This window comes from Vanessa atalanta, chromosome 2, assembly GCF_905147765.1.
Source record: "Vanessa atalanta chromosome 2, ilVanAtal1.2, whole genome shotgun sequence".
NCBI classification, from domain to species: domain Eukaryota; kingdom Metazoa; phylum Arthropoda; class Insecta; order Lepidoptera; family Nymphalidae; genus Vanessa; species Vanessa atalanta.
This window is the reverse complement of record NC_061872.1, coordinates 14,177,138-14,196,313: the sequence shown is the minus strand read 5'-3', so window position 1 is coordinate 14,196,313 and position 19,176 is coordinate 14,177,138. Positions and strand designations below refer to the sequence as shown.

At 36.1% G+C, this 19,176-nt stretch overlaps 1 protein-coding gene across 3 annotated transcripts in view; it reads right to left on the bottom strand.

Moving 5' to 3' along the window:
- The window catches only part of LOC125075835 (ecdysone-induced protein 74EF), a 150,649-nt gene that overhangs the window by 7,571 nt on the left and 123,902 nt on the right, over nt 1–19,176 (bottom strand). For all 3 annotated transcript variants that reach the window (XM_047687632.1, XM_047687642.1, XM_047687651.1), the window contains one exon: nt 14,469–14,672. In XM_047687632.1, the coding sequence (XP_047543588.1) occupies nt 14,469–14,672 (204 nt within the window). The remainder of the gene's footprint in view (nt 1–14,468; nt 14,673–19,176) is intronic.

The following is a 19,176-nucleotide window of genomic DNA, read 5'->3' as shown; positions in this document are numbered from 1 at the left end:
CCCTTGATGCGAAAAGAAAACTACTCACCGTGACGTCCAACCGAAACTAGACTCTATCATCGAGCATTACAGGCTATAATCAAGACCATCGGTCACTATGACGGTATTTTATTCCCGGATACAAGAATGCGAACGTTAGTGGAGGAGGGATACAACCGGTCTCGCATCCCGCACGCAAGAAATAGGTTACCCCACAAACCTCTTGTGATACAAACACTATTGTTTTATCATCTATAGACTCATATATTAGCTCTGAACGCGAACATTAAGCTCGTTTCTCACTGGGCCTTCGTTTAAAGCCCTAACTTATGAATCGTTAGTAGCCAAACGAAGATTCGATAAAGATATATTTATTTCCAATCGGAATTCACTTTTCTATTGGTGTGATGAAATTGAAAAAGCGAGTGTTTAGGATGTTTGGCAGTCTCCCAGCGTCGTCACTGCCTCGCAGATGATATATCTATGACGATGAATGCTGATAAAGTGATAAATATAATGAGATAAGATTGGGTACATTTCCTCCAAGCAACTGTTCGAGCGTGTTTTTGCGAACAACAAACATTATCTTGTTAATATTTTTTGCCGGAAGAGATAACGCGAATTGCACGGATTATGATACACGTAACATTTGTGTGTGTTGTACGATTTTCTTTGTTTTATTGTTTTAAACATACACTATTACGTTATTAATAGTTCCAGTATTTGATTTGATTGCAATTTCATCCGAAGAGTGTTGTTTTCTTTTCGGATAACCATGAGGTCATGGACTCATGGTCCATGACTCATCCTTTCGCAAGATTTTTAAAATATCCAAATGTAAACCAAAATGCATTAAACCCTGATTTTATCGCTTTAATAGTATGTTTGTAAAATTCAGCGATTCCTCTTGTCGGTTGGAACAAAAGATGGTCGCGACTTGAACGGACTTAAAAATCTGCCGTCACGTGGGAAGTCGTACATAGCTATCCTAGTTTGATTGTCATGCATAAACAATGCAATTTTTATTCAGTCACATCCTCCCATAGAGTCGTTTACAATGGCTACATCTACGTACGTTTTCCTGTGCCACCGGAAAGCGGTGTGCGTGTTTCTAAGAGTGCATATCTCGCGTGTGTGCGTGCGCGTGCAGACGGGCGTCGGATGAGGCAGGCAATGACCAGGAAATGACGCCGCCGGTTGACCTTCACACACACGCACACACACACACAAAGCCTGCGCCCGCGCATCCCTCTACTCCTGTCGCTCCCGCTGCTTAGCGCTTACAAGATTACGCGTCGCGCTTTGTGATTTTCCTTATAAGTCTTATTTTTGCATCTGAATACGAATTATATTTCGTTACGCTCATAATAACGTTTGAAAATATTTTGTTATTGATTATAAACGAATGAATGATACTTATTACTTAATTATTTTTTATTTTAGTCCCGATATATATTTTTGTTTCGTCATATTTATCAATTAAGATATTTGTGAACGATGCGTCATAGAAATTATAAATTACAGTCTTTTGATTGGAGATAAAATGTTCGAAAGATAAATGCCTGGAATCTATCTTAGTTATATTGTGTTGAGAATTAAAAGTAGCTAAATGAATAAAAGGGAAAATGCGAGTAGAGAAACATCAGAGTTCATAGTATGAAACTTTTTACTGTATATTTATACTCTGCACTCGTCGCCTTATCCGAGCGAGCAAGTTGAGGTGATAAATTGTTTTGATTTCGTTATCAAGGTGACTTTGTCCGGATAATTTATACAAATTCTGCGCGATAAAAAAATTATTAAACATAAACATCTATTCATACTTAAAGGACTTGTATATGGTAAATTTCCTTTCTTATTAAGTACGGAAAGTATATTTTGAAGTAAGCACATTTGTTTCTTTATAAGCGAAGATATAATGCTATTTAGTTTCAATTAATAAATATTTGCACGCAACCGAAATATAACGAACTCGGTAGTTGGTTTTATAATCTCCTTGCAAGAATCGATATCAATCAGATACGCTTCTATATATATAAGGAGAGTCCGCTAGTCCGTGATGCTGAACTATGGCGTGAGAACACTTTTACTATCCCGGATTAAAATAATCTTATCCGTTGACACAGATAATCTATCACTACGCTTACTTTATTAAAGAAAGCACGTTCCTTCGATACAGACGGACATTTAATAGTTGAATATTTTTTGTTTTAAATATAGTTCAAACGACGGTAATTCGAATGTCACCACTGGCGTAGTATAATGACTATTCATTAAAATATTTAAAACTCATTTATTACGAAGTTCATATTATAACCTGTGACTTTAACATCGATCTGCTAAACTAACACGTACCGTTGTGCTTTTTAAAGTGTTTTTAATTATATTCAATTAACATATTGTGTTAATAAGATTTTCACTATATTTTCACTTTAATAAACGTACTTATCTTGTTCCTAGAATTTTCATATACTGATGTATAGCCCGATAGATATGTTACCAAGATTATTAGGCTCGTATCGGTAGTTCATCTCGAATAACAATGATAATATAATTCTTAATCACTGTTAGCTTTGGTATTTGTATTGATGTAATAATATTGAATGAACTTATCAATATTTTCGCTCACCAAATAAAACTGCTAATATTTTTGCGTGTTCTCTTTCACTCAGATTGCATTTTATATGGCGCGACTGATATCCAAAAACAATTGAATGTCTTGTTGCATGGAGATTTTATTTTTGCAAATGTTTGTTCTAATAAGCTGAATCGGGAGTCGTGGAATTAAATATTACAAAATATATTTAGATTTTTAGTTTACTTTAGATCGTATTTTTTTCGGTTTTACTTACTAATTAAATAATTTATTTTATCTGCGTGTTTTTTTAATATGAGATAGTATAAACATTGAAGTTGGTGTATGTTGTTTATAAGTATGCAAGTATAATAAGTGAAACTGTATATTAATTATTTGACAATTGCGTTTATTTATATCATAATGTCTATGTCCCCGTTCGCGGCGAACTTGTGTTGCGTTAAGTAAGGTCAGCGCTGCGCGGGCACAAGCACCTTACGTAACCGATAGCAGAGGGCGACACTTGTATTGGGGTCACGTGGGCGTATTGTGACACGGTATTTCTGGATGGAATTTAGATTAAGAATCCCATGAATATTCTAAAACGAAAACACTCTCGTAACTCGATATTGTATGTAAAAAGTTTTCATAAGCCCGTTCGTTTCATTGCCAGTTCAAAGAAATAATGTTTGGACTTGCAAAGGGTTTATTCGAGTCGGAAGCTTAAAGGCGAGATGAACTTATTGAAGTTTTATGCAAATACAATATTGCGTGTTCCGTGAAATATTTGCATTCGAATGTCGGCGCGCCGGTCGGTAGTTGTCATTGGCACAAACCGAGCCGGGTCGCTTTACTTGCGTAATTTGTCATTGTTTGTAATACTGTGACGTCACTGTTATGGTGTCACTCGTAATCCGTAACCTTTGGAAGGAGGGCCATGCTTTCAATACTAATGAATACTTTTGAAATATAGCTTTTCGTATATTTACCAATTAGTATTTGTTTTGTGTTCGTATTTAAATATACTACATCATATTAATCACAGCTGGCTCTTATCACTGTTACTTGGTTATACAGAGGTGATATCGCATGGGTGGTAATTTATTTAAATTTCAAGCGATTTTTTAAATAAACAGGATTACATCGGTTCGAATTAGAGTTCAAATCGGAATGAGGAAATTATAGATTTTTATCAATAACGGATTTATAGTGTTGCCAGTTTATATTTTATAAATCACAGGCACACTATTGATAATTTGTTTATAGCTTTAGCGCGATTTTACTATAAGTAGACAATGTGTTTAATATGTGTTTAATATGCATGTATTTTATGTCATGTACTTGTCGTTTCAGTATAATTAAATAAAAAAAAAGAATATGAATTATTTTTATCGTGAACTTAGTATAAAATTAAAGGCATGCTTTTAATTATTTTATTGTTAATTGACCATTTCATTTTTATCGTGTTGGACCGCTCTTTGAATGTTGGCGTAGACTCCACAGTTCGATGGTCGCTCATTATCTGTGTAGGAAGTGAACACTTATCTAATTCACATTTTAGTCATTTGTGTATTACGCTAACATAACTTCGCTACATTTTTTTTTTAAATTTTATTGTATATTAGACTTTTTATCTGCAAGCCTTTACTTTCTAATAATGAATAGAACGACAAAAAAAAAACTATATGTGACATACTATATTCAGTTTTTATAAAATAGAGAGTTATTATGTACTTAATATGCAAAATAATTACGAATGTAACCATTTTCTTAATTAATTAAGAATTATTTTCAGAAGATATTCTTTAAACCGTTTCAGAATGAATGCATAACATTAATAATAAGTACAGATAAAATTTCCGTTTCTCATAAGTAGTGTTCAATGATAAATTAGCGTGACTGTGCATGAGATTATAGTATTTATAAGTGACATAACCTTTAGCGAATTTTAATAAACATTTCCTGAGTAAACAAATATTTTTTAGATTACATAATCTACTCATATTCAAAACATGAAAGCGAACGAACCAATAATTACGATGACTTTCATCGAGATCGCGTCCACAGAATAGGTTATCAATGACGGGCTATCTGCCTAAAAGTTTTTTTATACATCATAATGCAAATATCGTGCCGGATGCAGTTATCAGTCCGATGTACGCGTCTTGTTTGTGTGTGCCGGCTATTTATTTAGGCCGGGTAATACTATGGCGTGTATGTGTTAAGGAAGGTCAGGATCAGTGGGGCCACGTTCAAAAAGATAGAGCATGATATTTCTCTTTATTTTTGTATTGGCGATTATTTATGTATTTGTATAAACAAACATATTTATATTGTTATTATGTTATTAGAAAGAAACTTACTTAGTTTTAAAATAATTTACATAATTATATTTTTACTTGTTAAAATAAATTGATGACCTGTATTAGAATTGAGGAATAGTTTTTATTAGGGTATATTTTTTTTATCTGTGCTGAGTCGTGTTAGTTCGTGTGAGGAAGTATTGCAAGTGAAACTTGCAGAGCACATGAAGGGGTTTGGGATTGGTCAGTTCAATCGTACGATCTTCACTGCGATTAGTGAGTTTGACTCACACCGACATTATCACTTTCCCGCGCGAACTAATGACTTCGCCTCGAAAGTCGTCTTGTTTGTCGTTGCTTTATCGAAAACTACTTTTATTGTCAATTCGACCTCAACCTGTATATTGGGACGCGCCGAAGGTGATTCGTTGTAGAGTTCATGTACCTCGCTTACGTAAATACGTGTAACTAAAGAAAATGCCTTGTTATAACTTATAATATTGCTTCGGTGTTTTTACACAGTTAAATAAGCAAGGCCACGTTAGCACCCGTTAAATTAATCGATCTATTTGCTTTTCATTGTACTTCTATTTGAAGCAATAGACGATTTTTTATAATAATAACGAAATACAACTATGATTTGGTAAATGTACTATTATTTAAGCAATTGATACTCGATAATTTATTATTTTTAGCGTGTATACAAAATGCAGGAATATCGACAATGGAGCTAGCATCCTTACGCGACGGTAAAAGTGAGTGCAGAACGAGAGGGGGGCGGGTGGCTGATAGATGGCGCGGGTGCAGGGGGATGGCGGGAGTGTGGGCGGCGGGGCATTCGGCGAGGGGGGTGAGCTGCAACTGTTTGCGGCGCGTGGTCAATGACACGGCGACATTGCATCAACGCGCGAAGGTCACAGCGCCCCTCCCGCCACCCCTCGCGTCCTCTAACACGCCTCGCGAATTCCTGCACTTCCTTGCGGGACGCCATCTTGGATCAATCACTTGGTGGCTATGTATTGGTTATTGGCTTCAGAACTCTATTTTCTTCAGAAGCATTAGGTACTCACTAAAATGCTATTCATTTGGAAGCCGTAGCCTGTAAGTGCTTTTGATAAGTATTTAAACTAAATGTAGTCGGCAAAACTTTTTATTTTTACTAGAAAATGCTATAAAATAGTCAATTAACATTTAGTACCATTGCATACGTATTTATCTCAATATAAGCAATCTCAAGTTTATATAACTTAACAAACAAGACATAATTTATGTGTATGGAATAAAGTATAAAGGCGCTATATGACCGGAGACTCGCTCGTACGTTACACTTGTTTCAATACCGATGGGTCGATGGTAATTAAAGACGAGGCTCAGTTAATAAAGGTTGGGATATAATAATTTGAAACCTACAGCGTCTACGCAGGTTGCGTGTTGCTCGAGAAGTTTCGCCTTCCGCTCATCTCTAATATTGGTTTCCGGCTGCCGACTGTTATCCGCTGCGGCCTACATACATGAATAGCTCAAAACAAGAATTTATTGTTTACATACACGTACCGACGGTAATTAACATGGTTCTGTTAAAAATAATAATGCAAACCAAGAGGATTCGCAATTGTATAAGTGAGAACTTGTGTAATGAGAATGGCTTGTCAACGAAAAAATATCTCAGTGTATAATTCCGTAAAGTTAAAACTTTGCGGAAATCATTCTTTATAATTGTCGTTATTTAAAGTTTCAAGCAAATTTGCAAGTACCAAGTAAGTTTGATGGAAAGAGATAAAGCTTGTATATAAAGCTTTTGTATCATCTATATTATTTGGACTTAACAATATGAAACCAGTGTAATATGAAAAAGTTGCAAATAATAAACAAAAGGTGCTTCCACAGCCCCGACGCTGCCTAGCTCGTAGTCAGGTTGAGGGCCGGCCGCGGTCGGTCAAGGCCTACATTTTCATCGTTGCCCCACTCGACCCTGGCGGCAAACAGGCCGGAACGACTTGTCGCTAATTATTATTTATTTGAAACGATAAGTTTCGCATAAAGTCGGATAATTATCCCGCGTGTGTGACTTCATTGGAAAATTCGATTTTACGTCGGTAACATTTGAGATGTGAATTGGTATTCTAGAGCTTCGGGCGGGTGGTTTAGACGTTGTTGGGTATTTGTGAATAATTGTGGTTATTCACCGTTATTACGCTGTTACGTTAAAAGTAAATTATTGGAATGATGACAATTATAATACATGTTGCCGTATCTTGCTTAGTAACACATTGGACTAAAATAACTTTTACAGCATCTAGATCTTCTTATGAGGTGTGAAAAAATGAAAGCGAAATTTTCTAATCAGAAACAACAAGCTTTATTGGAATAGTCCTTCGGTAATGAACGCTAATTTTGAATACGTAGCTAATGGTGTAATTATCATCTTACACGGGTAGTTTATGAAACGAGCGTCTGGTTGTGTAGCTTGTAACGTTTCATTTTACGTCTTGGAATACTGTATTAAAAAAAAAAACATATCTGACATTTGTGGTATTAGTCTGTAATTATTATTTCATAGAATCAATAAGGCGAAGACTCATTAAGTTTTCAAATGACCATCATGTTAATAATATAATAAAATGTCTCTCTATAAAACTATACAATTGTTATCTTTCTGTTACTTAGCTGTTATGTTTAAACATAAATTAATTGCAATAATTTATTTGCAATTGCTACTTTTTGTTGAAAGTATTTAAATTTAAGTACTTTATATTAATTAATTTTATAGTGACAAAGATGTCCTAATTAGCTATTAGCTATAAGTAAGCATTTCAGTTTAGCTGTTAGATATTCAGGTTGCTACGATGGAACAAATTTAACTGGAGTAAATTTCGTCTCTGCTATGTAACGAGAGTTACTGTGTATAAAAAAAATCGGTCCAAAGTTTTATGACTAGTAAAAAACCTTATGTCTATTTTCTGATTAAGAAACATAGTGGATACTGAGAATATTATATAGAACATCCCTAACTAAACTTCCACAAAGATGATCTTAGTGCATCGAAGCGAAAGGAGGGAGGTGTGGTGGGGCGAGTGCGTCTATTTATGCAGCGCTATGCGGTCTAACACTGACCCCGTTAGTGCCACGCACGGCACAAGGATAGCCGCTTTGCCATCTCATTTTCATTTCAAGACGTCCTTTGGAAAATAACAGGTTCAGATTTTCATACGAAACTACTTCGGCAGATACGGAAACGTCCCGCCGATATTTGCGTATCATTAAATATTATCAAATGACTAGAAGACGCGACCAATTTTAAAATTGAAATGACTACTTGAACAATTTTAGGGTCAGGTGCTCATCATGAACTTTAAACAAAGCGGTTATAATATTGATAGAGTTTGTATTGTTAGAGTGATATAATCGACATTTGACATTTGGATTTCCTGTGTATCGGCTATAGACTTTATAATTCTATTTGGAGTATAAGGGGCTATGGTCTGCAAAGGGCGCCCTTGCCGCTCCGCCGGGAACGAGCGGATAATTTTAAAACGGGCAGGAAATCAGTGAAGCGCGTATGTAGGCCGCCTGGACTCTGCTGCCCCTCTGTTTTTATACCTATCGTAAAATAAGCACACGTATGAGGTTTCCGGGGAAGTGGGCTGAGATTCGACGTGAAATTGGGTCGTGATTATTTTTCGTCTGATTGAATTTTGTGTAGTACGTTAATAAGATAAATGAAGTTTTTTAACCAAATGAGTTCTCATTTCCTTGGAAACTAAAATATATGACAAGGAAATATTTTGTTTAAACTGACATTTGTGTACACAATGTAAGTCGAGGACAAGTCCCACAGCCGCTCATAACGTTACGTAAAATTTCCATTCCAAAATAAAAAGGTTATTTTTTGTTTTTAGCTAAGTTATTTAATAAATGTAAATGTGGTGTGTTTCGGAAGGAAGATGGTGGCGGAGAGAACATTGTGCAAGTGCGTAGGCGCAAGGAGGCGTGTGAAACAGAACACTTAGTGACGCACTACTACCAGCTCTTGTTGTTCGTATGATTCACGGGTAGGAGGAACCTCTATGCGGTTTCGTGATAAGTGACGTTTACAAGTGGCTGATCACGTACACACATGATCATTAATAGCTCCAATTCAATCTCTATTACGCTGCTCTGTTGTTATCGAGATTGCTGAGTTGGTCTTGGCTTGGCCACAGTTGGCTTACGATGGTAGCAGGAGGTAGAGCTACCAATTACAGCTCATGTTACTGTACTAAATTCCGGGATTCACTCGGTCCTTTCGCTTTCAGCGGCGCGTGCGCTGCGCAACGCTCAAGGTCGCGGGCCGTTCAACTCGGATGCGACGCGAGTGTTGCGACACCGAAATATGTAATTGTAGAGGAGCCGAGGCGTTTGGCAGCGGCCGCGGCGCAAGTGGGTCGCATTGCGCAAGCGCCGGCCGAACGACAGATGGCGCGAGCGTCTTCCTTGTACGGCCGACGATTGGACAAAGACTTTTAGTTTATATATATGTCTTGTGAAATGTCTTTAAAATACATATTGTTTTGTCTAAGATTTTTCCAAGATTTCTTTTGAAATTAAAATTAAATGTTGTAATATACGTTGTACGTTAGCTGGATACATCAGATTAAGATCCTAAGGTTTATTTCTAACGAGATTCTAATTAGCGGAAGACTATACATATATCGAATGAGAAATCCGAATTGAGGTCAAAATAATTGGTTATGTTTCCGTTCTCGAAACATCAACCCGTTATCTATTATGACCGTTTGATAAATAACATTGAATAAGTCTATAATCCACTAGACATATTTTGATTAAATCGATTAAAAAAATATATTATCTAAAAATTAATTTATACTTTCAACTCTCTTCAGTGCAGTTCTAATGGCTGATGAAAAAGTAATAAAAACTGACAACAGTTTGCTCATAGGATGGAATCGTTCTTCGAGTGTCACAAATAAACAGGAAAAGTTAGTTTGTTTTTCACGTAGAGTGATGTAAGTCCAATTTGGAAGTTCGCGAATGTCAATAATAACGTTCCGGTCCCCCGGCGGCGGCGCGGCAAAAATAGTCGCCAACTATTAATATGAGCGCTAGCTGCACTGCCCTTGAAACGGGACGATCACCTCGCGCACACTCCCGCGCACGGCGCACACACGCACACTCGGACACGTTAGAAACGCACACATGTAAGCCTTATCGCGATGCAGCTCTGCAAAATAGACGCAACGATCATTTTAATTTCCATTTCGTTTGTACAAATATATCACGAAAACACGCTTATAATGATAAGTTATTTTATATATTACTCACATGTTCGTTGTTTTAGTTAATGTGCAATCAGCTATCGTATGTCGTGTAAACGTACGACAGATTCAGGTCATTATGATAAATAGAAAAACAACCGTAGCGATATCAGGCGTGCACAGCGGCGAGAGGATATCACGCAATCAGGGCCCAATCAGATGCCGATTAACAACAACCATTTCTTATTCGTTTTGAATTCTATTTCGGGTACATTGTATACACTATATGATTATTTTGGTAACATTTATATATCACTTATGGAGGAGTGTTACCTGAGCTGGTGAAGTTGTTTTATTTTGCGTCGCAGCTACCGTGCGCGTATTCCATCCAAACATTCGCTCTGTCGCAACCGGCATCACAATTCTTTGGAACCTCTCGACGCTAAAGAGTGGTGTTTCACATCGCCGTACGTCATGTAATTGGCCAATCTAGCGCCGAGTCAAGGCTGCGATGATTAACCGATACGAACGATATCTGAATGTTTTACACCTATGTGCAGTTTCAACATAATTCATGTTAGAATTCAATGTGTCGATTTAGTGAAAACTTTCGAGGTTTCTTTACTTATATGGCCTCCAAAATGTGAAATCGTCCTGGCCACTTGTATACACATTTTATTTTCATCGTTGATTTCCGTGTCGCAGCACCTGTTTTGATAGTTTCGGAAACGTATGAAAACGTAGCTTTAGCGTTAGCGTGGCACATACTCAAATCAGGTTTCGACTGCCCAATCCGAGTAGGAAGGTCGTGTGTTTCGCCAGTGGCTGACAATGGCGGCGCCGGTACCGCGCTCTTTTGCAATGTGTTTGCAACATCGAAATTTCGTGTGTGGTTAGCGCAATACCGCACGCCTCGCAGCCACTTCGAACATGACATGATCCGAACAGCCTCTGAGCACAATTGGAACGTATGATGAGTATAGTTCGTTAAAACTTTCGACTAATTCTATTTTAAATCGTAATCCTATTTGAATTTTTTTCACTTGTAAGACGTGTCATTATGCTTGAAAGTAAGGTTTTCTTCAAAATCCATTTCAGATTTTATTTGGTATAAATAACGAAGTATTTTTGAAGCAATTTATTCTCCTCTGCAGGCTTTAAGAATGTTATAATCCAGGTACCATTTACGTGTAAATTTATAGTTGTTGTAAAATTAAGGGTATTCTTGATGAGAATAAAGCTTAAAATCTATATACATATATTTGTTAATTTGTTTCTGTATTTACATACTGATATGGTGTGCGGGAAAAGTGACCATCGTGACACATTAGTCCGGTCCGCTGTTATTGTTTTTGTGGCGAATCTTATCTTTTCCGTTCCCGCTAAAGCGTTTGGCTGTTGACTTTATTGTGTGTAAGTGAAAATAAAAGCGGTTATCCTGAATTATCGGCAAAATTTATCGGTGTCGGTGTAACGTAGCAACCGATTTAGTGTTGTGACATTGTGTTTAAGTATCGAAATTATTCAAGAGGAGTACATATCGTGGAAAATATTTTTCACTGTATCCACAATATTTTTAATAATATTTTTTATTCCCTTTAATGATGAACGACACTAATCATAAGTTTTACTGAGAAATGGTCAATACTTGATATAATAGTTCGAATAATTTAGATAGTTCATTGATAATGAAAATCAAAGTGCAAACACATAGACACGTAATTAATAGTTAATTTTTAAATGCAACCATAATCGAAAGTGGTCGTTTCGCATGCGCCGGCGCAATACGCTACGCGGTACGCATACGCGGACAGCGCGGTAGTTTTTGCATCTTTATATTAGGAGCACTGACCTTGTACAATGTCAAATAGCTGAGGACAGGCGTCCGATGCATCGCTATGCCAACGGGTTCCGCGCTAGGGATGCGCCTTCACCGTGCACCGTATCGAGTGATGTGATCTTTGATTTTTTAATTTTTTGTTTTAATTTTGTCGCCGTTTAATACGATATATTCTATCTTTACTTTCGACGTAGTTTTATTATTAAACTAAAAGAACATCAATTACAATTACATTAATTAATGATAATTTTAATATTAAAACATATAATTATCTTTATTTTATTAGCTAATCATCAATTTCTTAGCGTGTCTTATGATCTTGTCACGGCTATTGTTATATTTTCTAGGAAATCTGTGCTACATAAATGTGTGTGTTAGTAAACAGCGAAACGTGTTCATCACAAACAAATGTTCGATTAATGATGGAATTGTACTTCCCGTTTTTTATTGCTTTTGTTTAGTCGAGCGTTAGATGTTACTCAGAACTATTAATCTAATAAAATATAATCCATGTGACTGGCAAAATGATATCAAAGACTGCTAAACTAGAACTGTTTTAAACTTATTTACTAAAAATGGTGACAATACTGCTTTTAATTCTCTCGATACAAAACCAACTTGGTAGTCAATTTCAGTAAACCGCTTGGTGCCTGTGTCGACGTGTAAATTGCTCACAATAATCGTCCATATTCTCGAACGCATCCCACGAGCTAATTCCGTATCTGAATTGATAGCTTTGTTTATAAAAACTTTACTTATCACACGTGTTTTTCTGTTACAAATTGTAACAAATGCATCGTGAGTTATTGTCGGGCGGGTGAATAATTCGGTTGTTTAATGTTCTCGGGAGACGGAATGAGGGCCAACTGGCTGGCAGCCAGTGCGCTAAACACGCCCCCGGAAGTCCGTAGAGGATCTACAACTTTGTTGTTACTATTAATTTGCTTCTTAAAGATTATTAATTTGCGTTTAAGGGCAATTCGCATGCCTTGGAAGTAATTCGTAGAATGATACTCGTATAATTAATACATGTGGAATTATCGTATCCGGAGCGCTTAGTAGGTTACTTACAAGACTGATATCATAGTCATGAACGATGAATTCAAAAATGACGAAACTACTAACATTCAGAGCAGATCTTTTTTTATTAAATCTAAAAAATATAATTTAATTTGTCAATTAGAATAGCAAAACAAATCAAGTAATAAAAGACTAGCTTTAATAAAAATGTTTTAAAGATAACATGTTGCTAAGTTGATACATCTAAGTTTAGGGTTAAGACGGTCCGCGCTGTTTGATGTTTCCCAAATACCCTGCGCGCGCGCAGTAAGGTGACCTTCCGGGTGGGGCGTTCACCGTAGGTCACCTTCCCACCCAAACAATGCTTTTGTTTCTCCATCTTTAATTTTCGCAACGCTATTTTTCATTCATTTTTAAACGTATAATTGAAAAAGATATAATAAATCAAAGTAATTAATATGAAATAATTAATTTATTCGTTTCAATTATTGTCCAAAAAGTAACTTTAGCTCGATTTATTTAAATAAAACTTGTTTAAATTTATCGAATTATAATGATCGCTTTCTGAAGATAAAAAATTGTCTTTTAATATCATAATTTGGACGAGTAGCCAGATATTTAAAAAGAAGTAAAATCTTTGTCATAGATGATAATTAAGGAGCAAGTATGAGCGCAAAGAGCATGCATACTTGCACCTTATTTAGGAAATAAGAGCGAAGTTAATATTTTTGAAGCGTAAATTAAATCGAATACGTTTGCGTACTTAGTTATTGAAATTGCACGTCAAAAAACGTAAAAGAACGATATTATGTATATAATTGTACATAGAAGAATTACAACTTGTTAAAAAAGTTCGTTCAAGACTAAATTTTTAGTTTTAGTTTATCATTCAAAGTGCTAATAAAGGTTTATAACTTCATTAGTAATACGAGTAACGCTGATCTTGTGTTTGGAGTCCATTACAATGAATTGGTATTCACATCGAGTGTCCCAGAGTCGAGCAAAAACTGCAGACTACATAAATAGTCGTGTACACGGGCGAAACCGTCGAGAACAAGGAGCTACTCTCCACTGATTTGTATCAAGGAATAAGTATCAATTAAATACCGAGTCTGTTGCGGGTTATGCCCGTTAGAGTCCGAACGTGTCCAAATATATACTATTACGTAATACGTAAGAAATATAAGTCGTATTTTAATTAACTAGAAATCGGAGACTATGTTTAAGACTTGTCATAATAATTATACAAAATTCTTGCGATAGAATCATGAAGTATATAACCTAAGACAACGTAATTAACATATCTAAATTAAACTTTAGCCATGTACATCGGCTAAGTAAAGTTTTATTACAACGTTCGAATGCAAACTAACTTTAGGCAAAACTTCGTCATAATTATACGAAGCAGGTAAACAGAGTTAGGTACATCAGTTACAAGTTACCGCGTCTTAACTATCATGATATATGTCGAAACGCACTAAGTTTAAAAAACTTACCGGTTGGCCTTGGATGGGCAGCGACGTGGTGCTGCAAGGAGGTGGCGATCTGATGCTGCTGGTAGAAGGGCAGGAAAGGCGTGTGGAAGGGTGCTGGGGGCGGCGGTTGCAGCCGCGCTTTAAGCTCCTCCGCAGAGCCGGCGCCTGATGATGAAGATTCCACATCCGACACGCCACTGTCGGCTGGTGAGGGGGGCAGGGAACCTGGAGAACAATGTGAAAAATTAGTAAACAATTTAATAGTTTTATCATCGCTGAAGATTATTAAGCGACGAGGAAACGAAATTTCATTTCAATATTAAATAATGAAGTTAAAACTAAATTCATTCGGAAAGGATTGTTTCACTTTGTATGAATCGCTGGGTAACGTGTTGTTTTTGTTAATAAATTGTCTAAATCTCATAGAAACGATGAACTCAATGTTTCCGAGACGATTGTGTCAATCGGTACCTAATAATAAAATATGTCCACTCAAATACACCGAAGCCGTTCGAAGTGAAATTAAAATAGGCATGACAGAGTCGGCCATCTTGCGGTTCTAGAAATTATATTTAAATAATGTATTGTATTTTTATTTGTTTCTGGGAAATTTTACAACTCTTAATTGCATCATTTTTAATATCTGTTTGTGTTTATTCAGTTCAGTTGCGGTTTTTTATATATACGAGAATATATAAATTTCCATATTTAGATTCTAGATTTCACATCGTGCCAAATAACGTTTAGTTTTTTTAATTTAATGTAATGTAATATGAGAATTTTATTAAGTAGGTATGGTCGGCGAACCATGTCAGTGAACTGTTTAAATATGTAATTTGAATAAAACACAAATAACTCACAAAGACAGCATCTGTTGTTGCATCTAACGGTCATCTTGCATAATTCGCATGCAACCCTGCTATTAATCCCGGGTCTCTAAGACCCAACGGTCAGTTTGGACAATACACTCAACTACCGTTAGAGGCTATCGCAGAAATGCACTTGCACTTAACCTGTTTCTGCCGTGTGGGAACGCATGCGTATGGTCAGCGATCTATTATTATGCAAAAATGCTTTGGTATGTTTTTAATTTATGATTATGCTGATTTCTCTGTCTTAGGGTCGCAAAGGCCGAGGGGCGATTAGGGTTGCATTTTTTTGCATCACAAATACTAGTGCTCGTCATTTCGGTATGTTTCGTTTGCATAATTATTAAGTATAATATAGTATAATAGTGAATTAGTTATCGTACGTCGGTTGTGTTAATATTCATGTGTGATATTTCACGGGTTACACGTTATTAAGATTCTGAATCGGGATGTGCTGTTATTTTGATTTCGTATACATTTGACCGTTTTGCTCGACCCGAGGTGACAGTTGCTCGGTCCGTTTCGTTTCGATCATAATTTTCAGCTCTACCTTCACGAAACATTCTCATGTCCGAGCCCTCGTAATAAAAAGTTTGACGAATAACGGTATTTAAATAATGTAATCATACGACTATACGGCAAGAAAGAAAGTTTTTTATTCATACGTTTCCTCGTCCATTGAAACTATGACTGGTAACTCCAGTGACCATTTGACCGGTGCGATGTTTAAAGCGCTGTCCACACCCCTTTGTGGCCATTGTCAACCCTTCAACGCCGGACAATGGCTATGGGAACCTGGAAGCTATGGGCCTCGCCGGCCACTGTTGACCATTTAAATGTTGAATGGAATAGTGTTACTGTATAATCACTAGTAAATAGAGCTATTTTAATACTACTGATTATTTTTAGAACAAGTTTTGGGGAACCCGAACGGTTCGGTGTGTGTAATGTTGCAATGTTTGTATTTGTAAATTTATCAAATGAAATTGACACTAAAGAGGTTGTCGCTATTCCTTTTCAGAATAAAGATGCTAAAAAAAAATACATTTGTAGTATCAACGTTCCGAATGAACGGTATAACATTGTTTGAAACAAATATAACAGACAATATTGTAAAACTATGACCGTATGTTTTTAATTCCAATATTTTTATATAGGAATTCAGTCTTATAAGTGATAGGACTCTGTGAAGGCCTATCCATCGGCCATAATATAAACAGTACTATAGACTCATCCGTTATTTTACTATCGAAAAGCATTGATAGCAGGCAAAGCAGTGAGCCAGTGTAAACACACTAACAAGGGACGTCTTAGTTCCCATGGTCGCTATTGGTAGTGAATGGAATGGTTAAAACCAAGTTATAATTCTACTTTACTTTATATTTAAAATATTTGCTTTAATTATTAAATACCGAAAATAATGTATTTATTGTAAGCGTGTAAGTAAAAATCGGTAACATTGAATTTATAAGGTCATTACATATTTGATGAGTAATAAGCGGTGCAGCTGCACGTCTGTCTGTTCACCTCTAGATGTCAAGGCGTTTGAAGGGCGCGAAATATAATATAGCCTTTGTAACAATTTTGTACGTCATATAGGCACGATTTAGGAAAAAAATAGACACCTATCCCTTAAAATAATCTGTCTTTGGTATTCAAGTTATATGGGTCTGTTAAAACGACATATATCTCTTTGAAGTTGTAGCTTTAAATTTGGTAAAACATCAAAGTTTTATAAAGTAAAGAATTTTGGAATTTTGAACTGAATTGTATTGAAATCATTAAATGGTTTAGGGCTGGACATAAGGCAGCTTCAAATTAGGACATGAGAATTAATATGAACTGACTCTTACAATGTTATTAAATTTCTAAGACGACGTTGGTATTCACCGAACGCGGCGGTCGGTCACTCGAGCCCGACCCAACGGCCAGGAACACGGAATTGGGCTATTGTCACAACCCTTTCATCTCACGTATCAAAATAATAAATTAACTATAAATAATGATCGCTTCGACCCCTTCGGTCCGAGTCTACCGGTCGGTTCGGAATGCGGTCCCATTAGTAAAATATCACAATACGGAACAAAAGTACCCCATCCTTCTTTTAATCGGACCATCTTTATGGAGTGACCGCTGTCCATCGCCTTTGTGCCAAAAGCGGCGTTAGACCATAATCCATGCGAATGATGACTTAGATTTTTTTGCATATGAATAATCGTGCGGTGAATTGAGTATATAAGGTGTTATATACTCGGCGGGTACACGTGGAGATCGCGACGTTACTACACTCTCTCGATCGTCGACTCGTCACCCGTCCTAATGTTTTGTAATATTTATTTCGTATCGATTATTCGGTATTGTGCTATGATTTGTGATTCCCATTAGTTTTAATAAAAACATAGCACTGAAATTAATGATTTTATTGTTGTCACTAATGCACAATGAAAAAGATTATATATAGTTCTATTGATATTACTATTTTATTATCTATGAATTATATTTAAAAAATGGTATAAATAAAAACTTCACACTTAGAATAAGAATTATTGATATAAACAATTGAAATTTATGTAAAGAATATTATAGAAGAGAGTTTAACGTTTTTCCTCAGCCAATAAATAACGAGACAGACGTCAGTATGGCGGGGAAAGCCCGAATTGTCTATTGACTAATATTTATGTTAAGTCATTAATGGTATTAAGTATTGATTAATTACATTAGCCTACGTGACTTTATTTGTTATGTAATGTTATATGAACGGAATTAATACGTAATTGCTCATAAAAGGTATTTTATATAAAATACCACAAAACCGATTTCAGCTCGGTTATATTTTGCAACTAACAAGCTGAAAGCGATATTTTGTATCACGCTTCCCCAAATGATTTTTAAAATATTTTTCGATCACTTTTATTAAGATGAAAAATATTATTAGAAGCGACATCCATATTGTAAGATACAAATAATACTTCTAAACCATAAGTGAGAATTTCACTAGATCTCAAACAACAACCCTTTCCGCGTCGTCTTTTGTTATTCATTTCCTTTAAGATGTTAATGTGCTTAGGACCCTGAATATGACGTGCCGTTGGTCAGTTCCACAATTATATACGTGTTATATAATCTGAGAGGGATAAACCCGTGTGTATGGACTAGTGAACAAATTTGTTTAAGAGAGGTCGGACTACGAGAATCTATTCCATTGACTAATAATAATAATAATGAGAAAAAGCTTTAGACGGAATATTAATTTACTAAATTCTCTCAGTCAATTTAAAATTTGCAAATCGTCATCGATTTCATTCATAAACTAACAATGAGTTGCGTTTGCGCACCCACGCGTGACATTCTAATACCGAAGTGTCAGCGCTGGCTGCGCTGATTCAAAAGGGACAGATGATGCATGGTTAGAACGAGACGAGCGACAGATTAGTGGCTTTTGTATACAGAGATGTCGCGCAAGGTGTATAACCCATTTTTGCATGAAGATATTTGAAATGTACGCAATGTGTGCAACCATCTGCGTCCCGATTGTTTGGTTAGGTTCGTCCCGCGGTCGGCACTCGGGACCCGGTGCGGTATTGTACGGGTTAAGCTTTGTGGTGCCGACGATTTTGGTGTTAATGTAAACGTTTTTGCACAAAACGTAATTTTATCTCTTCAAATATATGTATATCGGATTACCATATGGTAACCAAACCAACTTAGTCGGATGGCAATGTAAATATGCGTTTGGTAACGGTGGATGATATTGTATTTGAATAAAACATATTTGTGATTTATTTTTTTACTAATTCATAAATAATCGTAAAAAATATTAATAATATTTTTGTTATAAGATTTATTCACATTATAAATAA